Here is an 18,691-nt window from a genome sequence, read left to right as displayed (position 1 = left end):
CCTCTATGATCTTGCCCAATAATGAAGATTTTCTGGACGGGCCCTGGTCTGTGTGTTTTGCCAGAAGGGAAAGACCGTTTCTGTAGTAGCACCTGCGTGTGGAAGTCCCTTCCTGTGCAGGATCATGCTTATGAGTTTTAGGGACCAGGCTAGAACATTGATAGAACCATAGAGTTGGAAGAGGCCATACAGGCTGGCTAGTCCAACCCCTACTCAAGGCAGGATCAGCCTAAAGCATCCCTAACAAGTGTTCATCCAGCCACTGCTTGAAGACTGCCAGTGAGGGGGAGCTCACCACCACCCTAGGCAGGAGATGCCTTTTCACTTGGGCTTTTAAATTGAGGCTTGTGTGAGAGGTGGCTACAATGGGTACTAATCATAATGGGTATCTACTCCCTCCAGTACCAGAGGTAGTACGCCTCATCAGTTGCTGGGGAGCACAGGCAGGATGATGCCGTTGCAGTCTTCCTCTTTGTGGGCTTCCTAGAGGCACCTGGTTGGCCACTGAGAAAGCCAGCGTGGTATAGTGGTTAACAGCGGTGGTTTGAAGCAGTGGACTCTGATCTGGAGAACCGGGTTTGATTCCACACTCCTCCACATGAGTGGCGGATGATAATCTAGTGAACTGGATTTGTTTCCCCATTCCTAAACATGAAGCCAGCTAGGTAACTGTGGGCTAGTCACAACTCTTAGAGCTCTCTCAGCCCCACCTACCTCACAGGGTGTATGTTGTGGGGAGGGGGAGGGAAGGTGATTGTAAGGCGGTCTGATTCTCCCTTAAGTGGTAGAGAAAGTCATCGTATAAAAAACAACTCTTTTTCTTCTTCTTCACTGTGTGAACAGAATACTGGAGTAGATGGGCCTTTGGTCTGATCCAGCATGGCTATTGTTATGTTCTTAGACTAGAGAGGATGTGCTTTTTCATTGTGTTCTGTTCTGCTGTGATGCCTTATGATTGTGAGCTGCCTCATGAACCCAGAAGGCTTGAGAGTGCAGGATATAGTTTATATAAATAAGAAATAGGTAGTCACATGTTCAAGAGAAGGGAGAAGTGCTCGGCCAGAATAAAGGATTCATGAGCAAAGATATTGGCCATTTATGCAGGCCTGTTTCCCCGCAGTCACCCCTTCTGACTGCTCCAATTATGCATGGCTTTCCCGACCATCAAATGTTGCCTTGCTCTCCCTACACTTTTCCGCACATTTTGCCCGTGTTTTCCAGATGCTGGTTTAGCGAAAATATGGAAAATACGGGCAAAATGCATGGAAACACACGGGGTGAGCGAGGTGACCTTTGACGGTCAGGAAAGGCATGCATAATCAAAATGAAGCACTAGAGCAGTCAGTGCCGTATACTCATACTGTCCTGCTGCCCCACTCCAGAGGAGTGTGACAAGTATACATACAGTCCAGTAGCAGGATGCAGGAGGATTCCTACTCCCATGTGGAACAGCATGAAGGTAGCACCCACATACAGCTCTCAGTTGGTTGCTGCCTGCCTTAGATCAAATGGGGGGGGAGCATCCTGAGTGGAGGATAGGGTTGCCAACCTCCAGGTACTAGCTGGAGATCTCCTGCTGCTACAACTGATCTCCAGCCGATAGTGATCAGTACACCTGGAGAAAATGGCCGCTTTGGCAATTGGACTCTATCGCATTGAAGTCCCTCCCTCCCCAAACCCCTCCCTCTTCAGGCTCCACCCCAAAAACTTCCCGCCGATGGCAAATAGGGTCCTGGCAACCCTAGTGGAGTATCTGCAGAAATTGCAGATACGCCCTTGTGTGAATAGAAGCACATTATGATTCAGCTCGTGGGAGGTAGATCACATTTATGTATTTGCCATTCCTGTGAGAAATACCATTGCTGTAACCCTTTTTCAGTTAAACAGCAGTTTTCTGTCTCTTTGTAGAAGGCCTAACATTTGCAAATAACTTCATTGCACTCTTTCTTGATGAATCATGATGTCACCAGATAAATCTCGGTGTTGAAGATAAATTAAAATGAATAATAGCTGGCTACAAAACTGAATAAAAAAGTAGACACACACACACACACACACACACCGTTAAATATGACCTTTTCAGTCATACTTCTGGACTTTTTTCTTCACTATTCCAGAAAGTGTGCCCTTCACTTCAAAACCATATGTCAGCCGATTTATTAAAAATGTGACACCACTCGGTAGATACCAAACATGATTACTGTGCATATACTGGTGTTACAGCTCTGTTTCCTCCTAAACAAATGAAGCTGCCTTAAACTGAGTCAGACTATTGGTCTATCAAAGCCAGTATTGTCTACTCTGACCAGCAGCAGCTGTCTGAAGTCTCAGGTGAAGGTCTTTCACGGCCCCTATTCTCTGATCATTTTTGTTGGAGATACTAGGGATTACACCTGGAACCTTCTGCAGGTGGAACCTGGAACCTTCTGCATGCTCTACCACTGAGCCACATGTCTTTAGACATCCATGTACAACTGAGTAGACACCTTGCCCCATGTAACAATTTAATGTAAAGCTATCTAAGTCACTGAGAAATGTCTCAGGTTGTCCTTCCTTTGTTTTACAAATATCCAAGAATTAGCCTGTTGATGCAAACCAGCGGGTTTGATTCCCCACTCCTCCACATGAGCGGCGGACTCTAATCTGGTGAACTGGGTTTGTTTCCCCGTTCCTCCACATGCAGCCTGCTGGGTGACCTTGGGCTAGTTACAGTTCTCTCAGAACTCTCAGCCTCACCTGCCTCACAAGGTGCCTGTTGTAGGGGGGAAGATAAGGTGACTGTAAGCTGCTTTGAGACTCCTTTCGATAAAGAAAATCAGGGTATAAAAATCAACTCTTCTTCTTCTTCTCTCGCTATGCTCAGCCTACACTGATTCTCTACCTGTATCCCAGAAGACAGGGGTGACTTGAATCAAGCATGTATCACTAAAGGGCAATATTAGCCAATACAGTTCCCAGGAAAAAAAGAGATGCTAGGGTTGAAGTTCATGGGGGAAAATGCTCTCTGATCTGAAACTCTGATCTGTTGAGATGCTTTTTCGGTATAGAAAGATATGTTCTCAACTTTTCTTTATCCTCACAGCATATTTTCCATTATCAAAGCACAGGAGAACCCTGGCACGAAATACTTGCACAACATTCCTCTGTGGCAGGTTGTCTATTTTTTTTTTTAAGTGTTCGTGCACTTGCAGGCTATTATTAACATTCAGCTCCAGGCGGACCCTGACTCCCTCTTTTGAATGTTTGGCAACACTGCTTTTAACCAGTCAATCCAGGGTGTTCCTGGGATTCCCACAGCTGTCAACTGTAGGGGAATTGTTGTGCATACAGGCAGTGCTCTGTTGCCCGTGAAGGTCTGGCCTTTGAGGACAATCCCAAGAACATGAAGTGCAGTTGAACCCCACACAAATAATGGGATTTAAACATACATCCCATCCTGATCCTAAAGACATTTACTTAGAAATAAATATCAGTTCAAAGTGGGTAGGACTTGTCCAGTTCTCTTCTGTATCAGGGGATGTTCTGCGTGCTTATCCCCTTGTGTTCACCGCACATTTAAAACTTCCATAGCTTGTGAAAGGCATTGCAAAGGCCTCCTCCATGTGTATCAAATCAGGATATAAATGGGGGGGATTCTGGTGGGTTAGAAAATCTATTTCATTATTTCTTTTCCTTTCTGGGAGCTCAATATGTACTTCCAATTAAGTTTTTTAATTAAGTGAAAATAACCAAGGAGTTAACACAGACATTATTGATTTAAGAATGCAAATGGCAATGTAATATAGCAGTCATATGCATTTTTTTTTTCAGGGAGGCATTGCTTTACTTAACCACACAGGTCATTAGCCATATATTAAATAAGCTATTTATGGGCAGTGTTCTTCTGTTAATATTCACAGTGAGAAGCATAAGAGAAAACAAAGTCTGCCCCTCCCCTCGATCTGGAAAATGATATTTTTCTTAATCTTCTCTCTGTTTTTTTTTTTTTAAACTTAGGCAGATTTTTTGGGTTCAAGCTTCCTGGGCTGAGACTTTTATCATACCGAAAGCAGTCCTTGCCACAGGAAGATCCTGACGCCGTGATAGTGGATGCTTCCAAGCGCAGCGACGACTCCATGGCTATGAAGCACTTTAAGTCCCCAACGAAAGAAAGCTGCAGCCCCTCGGAAGCAGACGACACCAAGGCACTGATCCAGCCAAACACATGTTCCCCTCTGGTGAATATATCAGGACCTCTTGATCATTCATCCCCCAAACGGCAATGGGACCGACTGTACCCAGATATGCTGCATTCAAGTAGCATGCTAACCCATGCTCAGTCCAAGGAAAGTGTCTGCAGTATGCGGAGAGCCTCTTCAGTACACAATATAGAAGGATTTAACATCCAGCCCAAGAATGTGTTTCGAGACCGGCACGCTAGTGAAGGTACAGTTGAAAATCAGTATTTGTGTGTCACGATTAGAAGCCTCAGCTGAGCTTTACGTGATTGCCCAGCTCAAATCCACAGAGTCAGAATACTTGCAACTGAACTACTTAACTGGCTCAAGCTAGAATATTTCCTACAGTTATTTTGCCATGCTAAATAATTCTTGGCCTGACCTGGATGTCCCAGGCTAGCCGATCTTATCTGATCTTGGAAGCTAAGCGGGGTTGTCTCTGGTTAGTACTTGGATGGGAAACCACCAAAGAAGTCCAGGGTTGCTACGCAGAGGCAAGCAGCGGCAAACCACCTCTGTTCATCTCTTGCCTTGAAAACCCTACAGGGTTGCCATAAATCAGCTGTGACTTGATGGCTCTTGCCACCTCACAAAGTGTACGTTGTGGGGAGAGGAAGGGAAGGAGATTATAAAACCGGTTTGCTTCCCCTTAAAAGGAAGAGAACGTCGGCATATAAAAACCAACTCTTCTTTTTCTTCCCTGCTTTCCCCTCCCTTCTGACTCTGGAAAATTGATCCCTATTGTTAGTGGGATGCACAGAGAAGGGGAGATTGACAAAATGCCTCTCCCATCAGCAAAAGATAAAAGAGGGGAGAGATCAGCTAGGATAAAAGAGGGGAAATCCCTCCCCACTGCAGACCACGGCCTCATGTGACTATTACTGCTGGGGAAATAGTGGACAACAAGTTTTCCAAGGTTGGAAGGGACTTCTGGAGGGGGAACAGGAATGTGGGGTATATCCATGATCCTTGTGCAAACAGATCTCTGGATCTAATCCACTGATTTTTCTCATTGAAATAAATATGATTTCAGTCTAATCCTAAGCATGTTATTTGGAAGCAAATCCTTCTGTGTTCAAGTAGACATTCCTAAATAAATTAACTTAGATTTGCAACAAGTATGCAAATAAAAAGCAACCACAATTTCTTGGAAATAGGCAAGATAAATAAAATGACGAAGACAGAGCTGGTAGATGTTCTTAAATTTAGCGGGATCATGTCAGTAGTCAGTTGGCTGTGAAAATAAGCCGGTTCAACAAGATAAAAATAAAATATTTCAACATCTGGTGGGGTAACAATTTAAATAAATATATAGGGTTTTTTTTTTTTTTAATAACCACTTTGGGTTCTTTGGATATAGAGTTTATTTTGTTCTGTTTTTATTTTCTTCTGCTTTTCTTTATTCCGCTGAATATCAGACAATGGTCGCAATGTCAAAGGTAATGTAAATATATCAGATATATTTTCCAGTCCTCTCTGAGCCACACTCTTTGGCATGTGAACTTGCCTGCTGTATGAAATGTTCAAATGCAACATTCTCATGCTAATCTCTGTGGAGCTGGGCACATTGCAGAGGTGGTTTTTATTTTGTTACCAGTCTTTTTTTTTCCTCGCCACATAACAATGGTAAAATGCCAGTCAGAGAAAACCGTGAAGGAATGACTCTGCAATTTGTTTTGAAGACTGTTGGCATGGCTCAGTTCGTGGCTGTGGGTTGCATCCTAAAGTTGTCTTCTGCCATGGAAAAGGGGGCCATTTTTACTGATTCCGTACTGTCATTGCATACCCCCAATGGCTCCACATACTCTACCTGAGGGTCTCCTGGTACATAAGAGCAGCAGTTTGGAGGACTCACTGGACTGTAGTGGGATGTGGTAGTCCGGAAACTTCTGGTTCGCTGGCAGAAGGTACTTCTGCCAGTGGAATGGAACTGTCTGGCCTACCACATCCCATTGATGCCCACTGAATCCCCCCCCCCCAAAATGCTGCTCTTGAGGAAAGACAACCTTTGGATCCAATCTTTGGAAGTTCCATTGATTTCAATGGTAAGGATAAGCAGATGTGCAGCTGTCTTCCTTTGAAATCAATGAGGGTTAACAGCGCTTGGCTTTGGTTGGTTTGTGCCCGCATGCATTAGACCTAATTTAACTGGGGATACTGCAGTTCCTCGGTAAACCAGGTAACTACAGAAGCTTCCGAAAGATGGGAGGGAAAGTTACAAATTGGGTTCAATCATAGCAATGAGACATTTTAAATCTATTTCAACATTACATTTTACACATCAAGAACAATATAATAATAATCTGGACCTTCATGGCACTTTCACTTAATTCCTCTTTTGTCTCCTTAAAACTAGTTTCACGCTCCTGGATGGCAGGGGGTATGGTTTAAGTTTATTGTAGTCTTCAAATGTGCATGCATGAATTTCACTTTGCAATTTCACGCCAAAAAATAATAATAATCCCTAACCATATACATTCATATTTCACAATCCGTCCATTTCGGCCGGACAAGGAACCTAAAAAGGCCACCTTTTCTCTATAAGTATATACAATCTGATTCCAGTTCATTATATTTCATTGGTTTATAGAGAAAAATCCTTCCTACCCAAAGCCTTCATTATACTGAATCCCTACCATCATATTTCTATTATAATTGGAAGGGAGGAGGCAGTGAGGAAGGGTTTGTTCAATTCCAGTACTCTACATAATTTCATGCATGTCGCTGAAAGTTTGTGTATTTGGTAAAATGTCTCCTAGCTAAGCTGCATGGAGTGCATGCATGAGCAATGGTCCATCAGCAACACATCACTATAGTGAGTTATTACATTCAAACATTTGCTTTCTGTGTACAGTAGCAACGATTTAGATATAATGTGGTGAATTTTTGTAAGCAAATAACATATGTGAACTTGGTTGAGAGTGCTTGATATTGTGCATTTGTTTTGCGTTGAGACTGTTGTTGCTCACTTTGACGAGATAGACTTACATGACATGCAAATAAATTCAAAGCCAATAGGCTGGATCCAAACTACCACCAATGAGATGAGTCTGGCCAGCAGGACCTCCCTACATGGCCACTCCCACCGCAGCCCAACGAGCTTCCCACTGTCCCCTCAGGAACAGTGGGAGGGCCAAGTGGGGGTCTGCAGTGTGACAGGGAAATGGGCAGAAACCAATCTCTCCTCCTCTGTCAAGGACAGTGGTGTTCCAGCATAACTGGCATGACACCGGTGGAATGACACCTTTGGATCTGACCCAATGGATTGGATCCTATGAACTGCAAGATGCTTATGATCATGGATCTGCCTTCCTCTCTTCAATAGTGGCCCCATAATAACCCCAGAAAAGCTGGAGCTGTGTGTCAGGGGTAGCCTCATAGACAAAAAGGTTGAAAGCCAGCATGGTGAAGTGGTTAAAATGTTGGACTAGGATCTTGGAGACCCAGCTTTAAATGCCTACTCTGCCATGGAAGCTTGCTGAGTGCTCTTAGGCCGTCACTCTCTCTCAGCCTGTCCTCCATCACAGGGTGATTGTTGTGGGGATAAAATGAAGCATGAGGAGAGCACTGATGTGAGTTGCTTTGAGTCCCCATTGGGAAGAAACGTGGGGTATAAATAAAATATAATTAAATAAACATGCTTTGTACAGAAGGAGATTGAGACTGGGAAGGGCAGCCATGAAGGAGCTAGAAAGCATTCTGAAGTGTAAGGAGTGTCACTGGCAACCAAGATCAAGATAATTCATACCATAGTATTCCCCATTAATATGAATGGGCGTGAAAGTTGGACAATGAAGAAAGCTGACAGGAATAAAGTGGATGCCTTTGAAATGTGGTACTGGAGGAGAGTTTTATGGATACCATGGACTGCAAAAATGACAAATCAGTGGGTTCTATATCAAATCAAGCCTGAACTCTCCCTTGGAGCTAAAATGACTAAACTGAGGCTATTGTACTTTGGTCACATTATGATAAGAGTCACTGGATAATGCAACAATGCTAGGAAAAGATGAAGGCAGCAGGAAAAGAGGAAGACCCAACATGAGATGGATTGACTCAATCAAGGAAGCCACAGCCCTCAGTTTGCAAGATCTGAGCAAGGCTGTTAACAATTAGAAATTTTGGAGGTCATTAATTCATAGGGTCATCATGAATCGGAACCGATTTGATGGCAGTTAACACACATGCCATCTGGCACAGGGGGCTGCAAATAGAAAGGGAAAGGGGGTGAAATCACTCCTTTCCCCTTTAGTCCAAATAAAAAGCTTGCTCCTCTGCCCTTCCTTTAGAAGTAGAACAAAAAATGGGGTCAATTACATTTGATTCTTACCCTCTGTGTCATGACAGCATGTCATTTTGTCCATGAACCCCCAAGCATTACCTTTCCAAGGATCACAGGAGGCTGCAGGGGAAAGGGGGAGATGGAAAAGACTCAAGAGTGTTGTCATTGGTTTGAGGGATCTAAGCCAATAGATTGAAAGTACTGGAGAATCCTCTCCATTGTCAATTCACAGCACAAGCAATATTGTCACGAAAGAGGCCCATGATTTACCAGTCATGGTGATTGGCCAAGGACATCCGTCGTCATCAGAACTGAGAGGGGATCTTTACTTGGGTTTGCAAATGTTACCCTTTATACGTCGTGTTCATGTTGCTGCTGTTTTGAGAGCAAAGGTGCTTATTCAATACATTTTGTTCATCAGTTTTACTACTTGGTGATGGAGGAAAGTAGTGTTTATCATGTTCATATTTCCCCTAGGATGAAAGATGATTGGCCAAAGACCTCCTTCAGCTTTAGAGTAGAGGGAGGAAGTTGAACTTGGGTATTCCTGGCACAAGTCCAACACTATACACCCTACTGATTTGCAGAGTGTAATATGTTTGCAAGTGTTGACTCAACAACCTGGATGGATTCAAATCAATAGAATTTTTTCATACATTGTGATTGATGGCCAGCTAATGCTTGTATGATATCCCATGGTGAATTTCTTCTACTGTGTAACAGGAGGCTGTTGTCATACATCTTACCATATATGTATGCATTCTGTTGAATAAGATTGGCCAGGGTTTGTTTCATGAGCATTTTAAATTCTGGTTGGCATTGAAAGAAACCAGACCAGCCTCCTTCATTGAAATTAGTACTCTAATCAAAGTCTGGAATATATAGTGACTGATCTCTTTCCATATTGGGTGGCATTATGGGTTAGTTAGTTCAGCCTGATGAACAGCAAGAGTCCATCTGAAAGGATGCCACCTGGTGGATGCTGTATCCCAAAGGATTCCTGTGTTCCTCAGTTTAGAAGTCCATGGTTCTCAGTGTAAAAGTCAAGGTAGTCCCCTGTGCAAGTACCGGGTCGTTACTGACCCATGGGGTGACGTCACATCCCGACGTTTACTAGGCAGACTATGTTTATAGGGTGGTTTGCTATTGCCTTCCCCAGTCATCTACACTTTACCCCCAGCAAGCTGGGTACTCATTTTACCGACTTCGGAAGGATGGAAGGCAGAGTTAACCTCGAGACGGCTACCTGAACCTGACTTCCTTTGGGATAGAACACAGGTCATGAGCAGAGCTTTTAACTGCAGTACTGCAGCTTACCACTCTGCACCATGGGTCTCTTGATTCTCAATCTACCTTAGAATATTTGTGCTGCTTCAACAAAAGTTTGTCTGCGGTAGTTCAAAGACTGCTGTTGCAACCATATAAAAAGATAAGAGGAAAGTTGCATGCTAGGAAAGGCTCAAGTGTACCAACGTTGGTAGGTTCTAAACTGGAAAGATCAGCAACTTTTGGCCAATGAGTCTAAGAATTACAGGTCTTGAATGACATGTTCCATTTCTTTGGTTCACTGATATCTTCTTAAGTTTTCATCATTATGTTATGTTATGCAACAATGCTCATGTTTTTCCCCTCCCATTTTTTAGGTCCTTTCAACCATATCAAGTCAAGTCTATTAGGATCTACGTCAGATTCAAATCTCAACAAATACACCACCATCAACAAGATTCCACAGCTCACCTTGAACTTTTCTGATATCAAAAATGAAAAAAAAAGTTCATCACCTCCCTCTTCAGAGAAAACAATTATTGCCCCCAAAGTGAAAGACAGAACACACAATGTAACTGAGAAGGTTACACAGGTAGGGACTTTCTTTAACTCTGTTTAGATCGGCTCTGTGAAATACATATTATTTTCTCTTTTACAGCATTCATAACTAAGCAGAAGAGCTGCTGCTTGCTTCGTTCTAACTTTCTAGCATTTATCTGAAGGATTCGTTCAGTAATATATTTAAAATAAGACCTGTATTCTAGGTAAAGGCTACTCTGAATATGCCAGACAGGTTTTGTTTTACATTTACATTTCAACATCTTCTAAGCACTTACGTGTATGAACTATGCTAGGTTTTTTCCTCTCAATTTTGTTCCTATGAAATGCATCCAGGTCGATGACAAAAACGGAGCGACTGTTGGCATTTACAAGTCACTTCACTATGGTTTGTAAGCAGTCAGTGGGAAATGTTAGGAAATGTGAAGACAGGGAAGCTAGATGCCTTTAATAAAAAAACTACTTTCTGGGTAAAGGACAACATGTATCCAAGGCACAAGTGTAAATACTCAGAATGAGCCTTGCAACTCGGGACCCCTTTCCCTCTTGTATGGTACAGGGCTCTAATTCTGGAGGAAGAGGAGGAGGAGAGGAATCGGAGCTTTTTTTTTCCAACCAAGCTGCTTAAAGTCCAGTATAGATGCACAATAAGATAATGCTCTCCAAAGACCTTTGCAATGATGCCTCTAAGGTATCAGTCCACATTGCCATTGGAAGACAGCCTGTCAGATCAGAAGTGGTGCTATTCTCACTTTGCATGGGGACTGGCGGGGTGCAAAAGATTGATGCCAGGGCCAAATATGGCCAAAGGCTGTTGTTCCCTGCTCAGTTGAGCTCATAATTACTTGCATTGGGATGGCTGCCCCAACAGCTGTTAAAGAAAAGTTGTCAGTGATCAGCAGAGCTTCCCTCATAGAACTGAACCCACAATCTTGCCTTTACAAGATGCATTAAGTGTCTGGTTAGTTAACCATACCTAGCCTTTGTATAATAATTTTCCTGAGTGGCCAAAGCATTCCACATACATTATCACAGTAATCTTTATAAAAACCCCATAGTGTTTTCTCCTTATTATAGAGGGAGGGAGAGTTAGTGGCTCGTGTAAGACCAGTTACAGTCTTAACATTGCCTTGTACTCCAGCAATTATTAAAAAGCTGATAAAACCACTAACTAAGAGCCTGTCTAAAACAATGTGTTTTGCCCTGGTACCTAGAAGAAAGTAAAGTAGGCACCAGGCAAGCCTTCAGGGGGAGGGCATTCCAAAGGTGAGGTGCCACCACTGAAAATGCCCTGTCTCTAGTCACCACCTGCCTCACCTCTGAGGCAGAGAGCAGGGATTGAAAGACAGATCTTCATTCATGGGCTGGTTAGCAAGGGATGAGATGGTCCTTCAGGTACCCTGGCCTAGGGCTGTCAAAAAAAAAAAAATTCGGTACAGTTCGGATTCGGCCGAATTTGGCCCTTGTGGGTTTGGTATGTGCCGAAGTCCGAACTCCCCCACTTCGGATCCGTTCAATTCGGCGGGAATTCAAAGTTCGGGAAAAAAATTCGGCCGAATAAAGCCATTAAAAACACAACCGCGCCTTTCCGCGGCTCTGGGGGGGGCATTTTTGGGCTTAGAGGTCCCAAACTTTCAGCAGAGCTTCAAAGGACGTATATTGAAAGACTCCCCAAGTTTTGTAAAGATTGGGTCAGGGGGGGCTGAGATATGGGCCCTGAAAGGGGTCCCCCCCACCCTTAATGTGGATCTCTCCGCAGAGCTTGCCGCCCACGCACAAAGCTCCCGGCCCGACAAACAGCTGATGAGAGCAAGGGCGGGGCAGGTGCTAAGAACTTTGCAAAGCAACACAACTGCAGAGCAACCCCTTTGCAAATATGCAAAGGGCGGGGCAGGTGTGAAGAATTTTGCAAAACAATACAACTGCAAAGCAACACAAGCACGCAATGCAAAACCTTTGCAACAGTGCATAGCAACACCTGACACCTGGGAGTTTGCATACCATGGAAAGGGACAGAGGCAGCTAGCTATGCATAATGAGCAGGAATGTCTCCTTTTGCATTGGACTTGGGACCAGGCAGATGCATTCTTTAAGTCACCATTTGAAAACCAGTTTTGAGCAAGCATCAATAACCTAACTGATCTTATGAATGAGGAAAAACCTGAAGAATAAAAATGAAGCCCCCCCCTCAAACCAGGGAGAGAGAGACTGGAGGGGGAACACACACCCCAGGCAGAACCGGCAAAAGCCCCCTTTGGCTTCCCCCCCCCCACCCACAGAAACTGCTCCCTCCCCACACACACACACAGACTCTGCTTTCCCCCCCACACACACACAGAAAAGAAAAAATATAGATTAAAGCCCCCAAAGGGGTCTTACTGTGGCTGTCTTCTGTTCCAGCAGGAGGGGCTGGGAGGCTGGGTAATCCAATATGATTCCATTTGTATCCAATATAAGATCCATATGTATGCATCTCTCGAGGGTGATCCATTCATCCCAATAGGGGAAAGGGGAAAGCCCATATCTCGGGGGGCCCTGACCCAATGTTTACAAAACTTGGGTGGTCTCTTAAAAAGCCTTGACTGAAGCTCCGCCGAAAGTCTGGGATCGGCACACCCAAAAATGCCCCCCCTGCAGCCATGGAAAGAGAAAAGGGAGGGGAGCCAATATTTCAGCCCCCACTGAACCCATCTTTACAAAACTTGGGTGGTCTCTTAAGAGGGATTCTCTGAAGCTATGACAAAAGTTTGGGGGCTGAACCCCCAAAAAAGCGCCCCCTGCAGCCACGAAAATGGAAAAGGGGGGAGAGGAAAAAGGGGTGGAGCCCATATCTCGGGGGGCCCTGACCCAATGTTTACAACACTTGGGGGGTATCTTAATAAGCCTAGTCTGATGCTCCGCTGAAAGTTTGGGGTCGGCACACCCAAAAATGCGCCCTCTGCAGCCATGGAAAGAAAAAAGGGGGGAGCCCATATCTCGGGACCCCCTGACCCAATGTTTACAAAACTTGGGTGGTCTCTTAAAAAAACCTGTCTGAATATCCCCTGAAAGTTTGGGGTCGGTACCCCAAAAAATGCGCCCCCTGCAGCCACGGAAAGGAGCGAATGTGCACAAGCACCCCCTCACACACACATGAGGATTTCCCTCTCTCTCTCTCTTTCCCCGGCGGGCCGCACATCAGCTGATTCCTCCAGCACTCAATCCTGACTGATTGGCCAGAAGAAGACCCAGCTTGGCCACCGATTGGCCGGGGGAGGAGAATGCTGCTTACTGACGGTTATGCTGCTTACTGACGGCCGAATTGGCCGAATTTATTCGCCGAACTCCCGAACTCGCTGAATTCGGCCCCCCCGGTTGCCCGCCAGTTTTGAGTTCGGATCCGTCCGAACTAAAAACCGCCAAATCAAGGGAAATTCGGCTGATTTTCAGTTCGGGCCGAACCGAATTGACAGCCCTACCCTGGCCCCAAAGCCGTTTAGGGCCTTAAAGGTAAGAACTAGTACTTGTACCCACAAACAGATGTGTAACCAGTGCAGATCTTGCAACATAGGGGTGATACAATCCCTGTAACCAAACTGACAATTTCCCACCAGAGTTCAAGGCAGAAGAACATCTCCTGTGCCTCAAACAGAAAATAAAGGCACAGGATGGTACAGAATTTGTGCAAAGCCCAGTGAAACTAGGTTTCATTCCAGAATGATAACAAGCTTGTGCTTTCATGGGCTATCTGCCTTGTACTAGTTCCACATCCAGGAATGTCAATAATGCATGTTGGAGCCTGCCTTATATTCATTGCCATGTCACATAGCCAGGCAGAGCATACACTGTTATGCATAATTTCCTCAGTACTTTGCCACAGCTCACACAATCTCTCCTTTCCATCTTTTGGTATGTCCATGTTTTTTTCACATTGTTGCTGAGATCATTTTAAGTCATCCAAAAAGAGTTTGATGAACGGATTGCTATGACAGGTGGCTTCCATAAGTCAAGGTTTCACAACAATGCGTGGAGAAGTGCAGTGCCTCTGAGGAAGTGCCTCTAAGGAAGTGAAATAGCTGTTTCTTTTTGTTGAAAATGGGAGTCTTTGGCATCAGTATGGTAGAATCAGTAGTGAATGGTACACACAGTGAATGAATGGTACACACAGTGGTACATTCAGTGTGGCGTAGTCATTAGAGGGTTGGATTCGGTTCTGGGAGGCCCATGTTGAATCTCTACTCTGCCATGGAAACTTGCTGGGTGACCTTGGGCCAGTTAGAAACTCTCAGCCTAACCTTCCTCACAGGGCTACTTTGAGAATAAAATGGAGAAGTGAAGACAAATGTAAGCTGCTTGGGGGTCCCCCTTGAGAAGAAAGTTGGGATATAAATGAAGGTAATTAATTAAGGTCTGTCTGTGAAATGCTAGTCCTAGCCGAAATGACACGATGCACGAAATGGAACGTGTTTTGGATGGTGACAGACAGTACTAAATATTTGCATGTCCTTGACACAGGCACCCGAGGATGCTATTTAAGGGGGCAAAATACAGCACAATGCCAGGCATAGTTGGACACAGTCATTTCCATAATCAGTGAACTGAATCACAACTTACAGAAGATCTCAAAGGCTTATCAGGGGAAAACACAAAATGTGTGCTTACTGGGATCAAGTTCTTGAGCTTACGTAGGATCTCACTGCTGGTTCGTGAGTACATAGTACAAAGAGGAATCTTTGGCTTGGATCCTGCCTCAAAGTTCCCATTTTCGTCAACTGCCCCTCCCACAGCAGCCCAAAGCACCGCACAAAATGGTGTTATGGGTGGGGGTGGGGAAACAGAGGTGTCTTGCTAGAGCGAGGGATGGTTGAGAATCACCCACAGAAATTCTATGTGAGTTGCCAGTGCCGTCTTTACAACCCTAACGAACAGTTTCATCATTAAGCAGCAAGCCCATTCAGACACAGCTTTGAGATTTTTGTGTTTGATGGGAAATGGCACTATGAGTTAGAATGAATTCTGAAACGGTAAGCTCGTCGATGAAACAAAAAAAGAGCACAAATTCGGTCAAGAAAGCGAGGCTGCCCCCTTTCCCTTCATATCCAGCTGTCAGAGAGCTGCTAAGAAAACTTCAAGCAAAACTGATATCGCAGAATATCAGAAGCACTCAGAAAATAATTGACACTGCAACAGCAAAAAGAGAGTCACTTTCAGAGATTCTCGAGTTCAGTTTATTGCCAGACAACATTTTATTGAACTGTGATGGCTCTGCAAGAAAGCAGCTGAAAACATTCTGTTATCAGAACAGAAGAAAACATTAGCAATCCCAGACTATACATTTACAAGAACATCTCCGCTTCCAACAAGCTTTGCTGTGGATTTTATGTCTGCGATTAGGCTGATAAGAGGCAGACGTCTCAGCAAGCTTTGAGATCTGTTTGAAAGCAAGTTGACACTGTTGCAGTCACCCTCATGATGTGCGACGGACTGAGTTCATCATCACGGAGAGTTCCATCCAAGAATGCAAAAGGCAAAGAAAGTCCATGTCAAATCACCCTAACATTAGTGAGTCTCCCATTCTATTCAGCATCAGATATTTTTTGTCAGTGTGGTATAGTGGTTAAGAACAGTGGTTTGGAGTGGTGAGCTGTGATTGGAGAACCGGGTTTGATTCCCCACTCTTCCACATGAGCGGCGGAGGCTAATCTCGTGAACTGGGTTGGTTTCCCCACTCTTCCACATGAAGCCAGCTGGGTGATCTTGGGCTAGTCACACTCTCTCAGCCCCACCTACTTCACAAGGTGTCTGTTGTGGGGAGAGGAAGGGAAGGTGATTGTAAGCCGGTTTGATTCTTCCTTAAGTGGTAGAGAAAGTTGGCATATAAAAACCAACTCTTCTTCTTCTTCAAATAAGGAAATTATTGAGGGAAGTTTCCATTGGATTTACGGTTGTAGCCTTACCATGCTATTCTAAGCACTGCTAAGTCCGTTGAAGTCATTCGACTTGGAAGGGCGTATTTCATACCTAGGACAACTCTGTTACTGTCATCCAGATCTGGTCCCGCACTTTTGATTATTTAACCAAGTTTTATATGGAAATAATTTTACTGTTTACCAAACCTACTTTTATAAATTATGATAGTGTAATCCAATTGTTCCCCTTCTAAGTGATAGAGAGATAATTTAAATCATTCAGATTTACTAGTTATTCCATATTAGAGTGGACGTTTTAAAAATTAGATCTACTTTTGATACCTAAATAATTTATATATCTATATAAACTCTGGCAGCATTGGTTTCGGTTAGTTTGACCTGCCTAAAATTCTCGAAGTTTAAAATTAAATTCAAAATGCTGTGCATGGTGCCAAAAATTCCTCGTAGATCACTTGCAGTGTAAACTGATGTTTCTGTTCTCTTTTGTACTAAATAAAATTCTGTTCCCAATTAAATTCATGGAGCTCACATTAGAGGCAGACCATTTATTATGACAATGAGAAATAAATGAACAAAGTACCAAGGAAGGGTTTCTTTCCCCCGTTATTTTTATGTACTTTCCCCCTTCATTCCTTCTGCCAACATCTGGGGCAGGGGGCCCCCACCCTTTCTGGGCCTGCAGGCACCTTTGGAGTTCTGATACAGGGGGGTGGGCACAGCCACAAAATGGCCACTATGGGAGGCGAAGCCACATACATATACACAGAGGAAGGCCAGGTACAGGAGACAAGAGGAGTCACTTAACGTCACTTTCCACCACAGCAGGCTACAGTAGGCCAATACAATTTCATATTGTCCTCCATCCATACTCTTTGATGACATGTTTGTTCTTCCCAGCTGCAACTAAATTGATAGCTGTTAGAATCTTCATAATGTAAGGCTAGATGGAATTGTTCTCACCCACCACCACCATCAGTGGCACATCAGTGACACATCTGGCTGTCATATGTTTGCTTTAGTAGGTGGCAAGCCACAAGCAAGACCTTCCCAGAAGCACCCACTGCACTTTGACCAATCCAGAAACTTAGCAGATAACAGTCTGGAGGCCAGGATACCATGAGCACAGTTTCCCCAAAGACAGTTGCTTTATAATATTTGTGTGTACCAGTCTTACATTTCTAATATTTGTGTGCATACTAGTCATACATTTCTATCTGTGCTATCATTATTTTTGTGTTGTAAAATGGTTAACTGTTAAGATGCTAAGTAATAAGAGTAGAACAGAGAGTTAAATAAATAAAAATACATTCCCAGTGACCAGATCGCTGCAATACAATCCTGCCATAAGTAGGGTCTCCAGGTGCCCGCTAATGGGCAATCTCCCGGGGATTTCTGTCCCTGCCCACCAACACTCAGCTGCTTGGTGGGCAGAAGTAGGCCAGCCAAAGGGGAGTTCTTATAGACTCACTTACAATGTCATACAATCCACCTTCCAAAGCAGCCATTTTCTCTAGGGGAACTGTATCTGTCTTGAGATCAGTTGTAATTCTTGGAGATCTCCAGGCCCCACCTGGAGGATGGCAATGTTAGCAGCCACAAAGCAGGCAAAACATTACACACACACACGCACATACTGAGAAACATTACACACACACATGCACATACTGAGAAAGATTCACAGACAGGAACTATGTTTACAAACTGTTGTTACCTAAGATATGCTCTGACTACTCTGCCAGACAAAGCTCGCTCTAGCTAAAAGAGAAGCCTCACTAACAACAGCCCTGCATTGGTTCTTGTAGGTTATCCGGGCTGTGTGACCACAGTCACACAGCCCGGATAACCTACAAGAACCAATGAACTCTGACCGTAAATGCCTTCGACAATATTTTGAACAGCCTGCCTGTTTGTGTGAGTTCAGGAAAATGAGCTCACGGGAGTCTGTGATGTCATGGGAGCCTGTGAACAATTCACTGTACTCCTCACCATGACAATAATCTTCCGGCTCTGTCCCCAATACAGTCCCAGGTCTAAAGACCAAAGGCCACTAGGCTAGGGAATCTGGTTGTGTGAATAGCTCCTCATTGCTTTTTAAATATTTCAAATAGCAAAGGTTTATGTCACTTCTTCCAATTATATCTGTAGTCACTCTAGTGATGTCAGCTTAATGCTCCTCTAGTCTGTCCCTGTCTATGGTGCGTGACTTGTTCTCGGTTGCTAAACTGGCTTTTCCTTTCAACAATCGCTCTTTCCAGGCCTGATGTAAATTAACATATTTTTCATAGGCTCTGCTGTGTTAATTTTAATACCCCATTTTGGTAAGATTTCTGCTTTTTGTTGTTGTTTGCCGTGTGGTTACAAAACTTATTTTTATAATTGCGCACAGGTCCTAATTACGTTAATGATCTAAGTCTGCTTAATTATACCATCATTTTCAAAAGTGTAATTATATAAGGAGG

General features: G+C 44.0%; 1 protein-coding gene across 2 annotated transcripts in view; it reads left to right on the top strand.

The window, feature by feature from the left end:
* KCNH7 (potassium voltage-gated channel subfamily H member 7) overlaps positions 1–18,691 on the top strand; it is a 344,141-nt gene that overhangs the window by 228,756 nt on the left and 96,694 nt on the right. The window contains exons 5-8 of one of the 2 annotated variants that reach the window (XM_056861343.1): positions 3,997–4,425; positions 5,636–5,656; positions 6,574–6,597; positions 10,143–10,357. In XM_056861343.1, coding sequence (XP_056717321.1) covers positions 3,997–4,425; positions 5,636–5,656; positions 6,574–6,597; positions 10,143–10,357 — 689 coding nt within the window. The remainder of the gene's footprint in view (positions 1–3,996; positions 4,426–5,635; positions 5,657–6,573; positions 6,598–10,142; positions 10,358–18,691) is intronic. The other variant, XM_056861344.1, reaches the window with a different exon arrangement.

Source organism: Euleptes europaea, chromosome 15 (genome assembly GCF_029931775.1).
Source record: "Euleptes europaea isolate rEulEur1 chromosome 15, rEulEur1.hap1, whole genome shotgun sequence".
NCBI lineage: Eukaryota > Metazoa > Chordata > Lepidosauria > Squamata > Sphaerodactylidae > Euleptes > Euleptes europaea.
The sequence above is the reverse complement of the archived record's forward strand: the minus strand, read 5'-3'. Positions and strand labels throughout refer to the sequence as shown.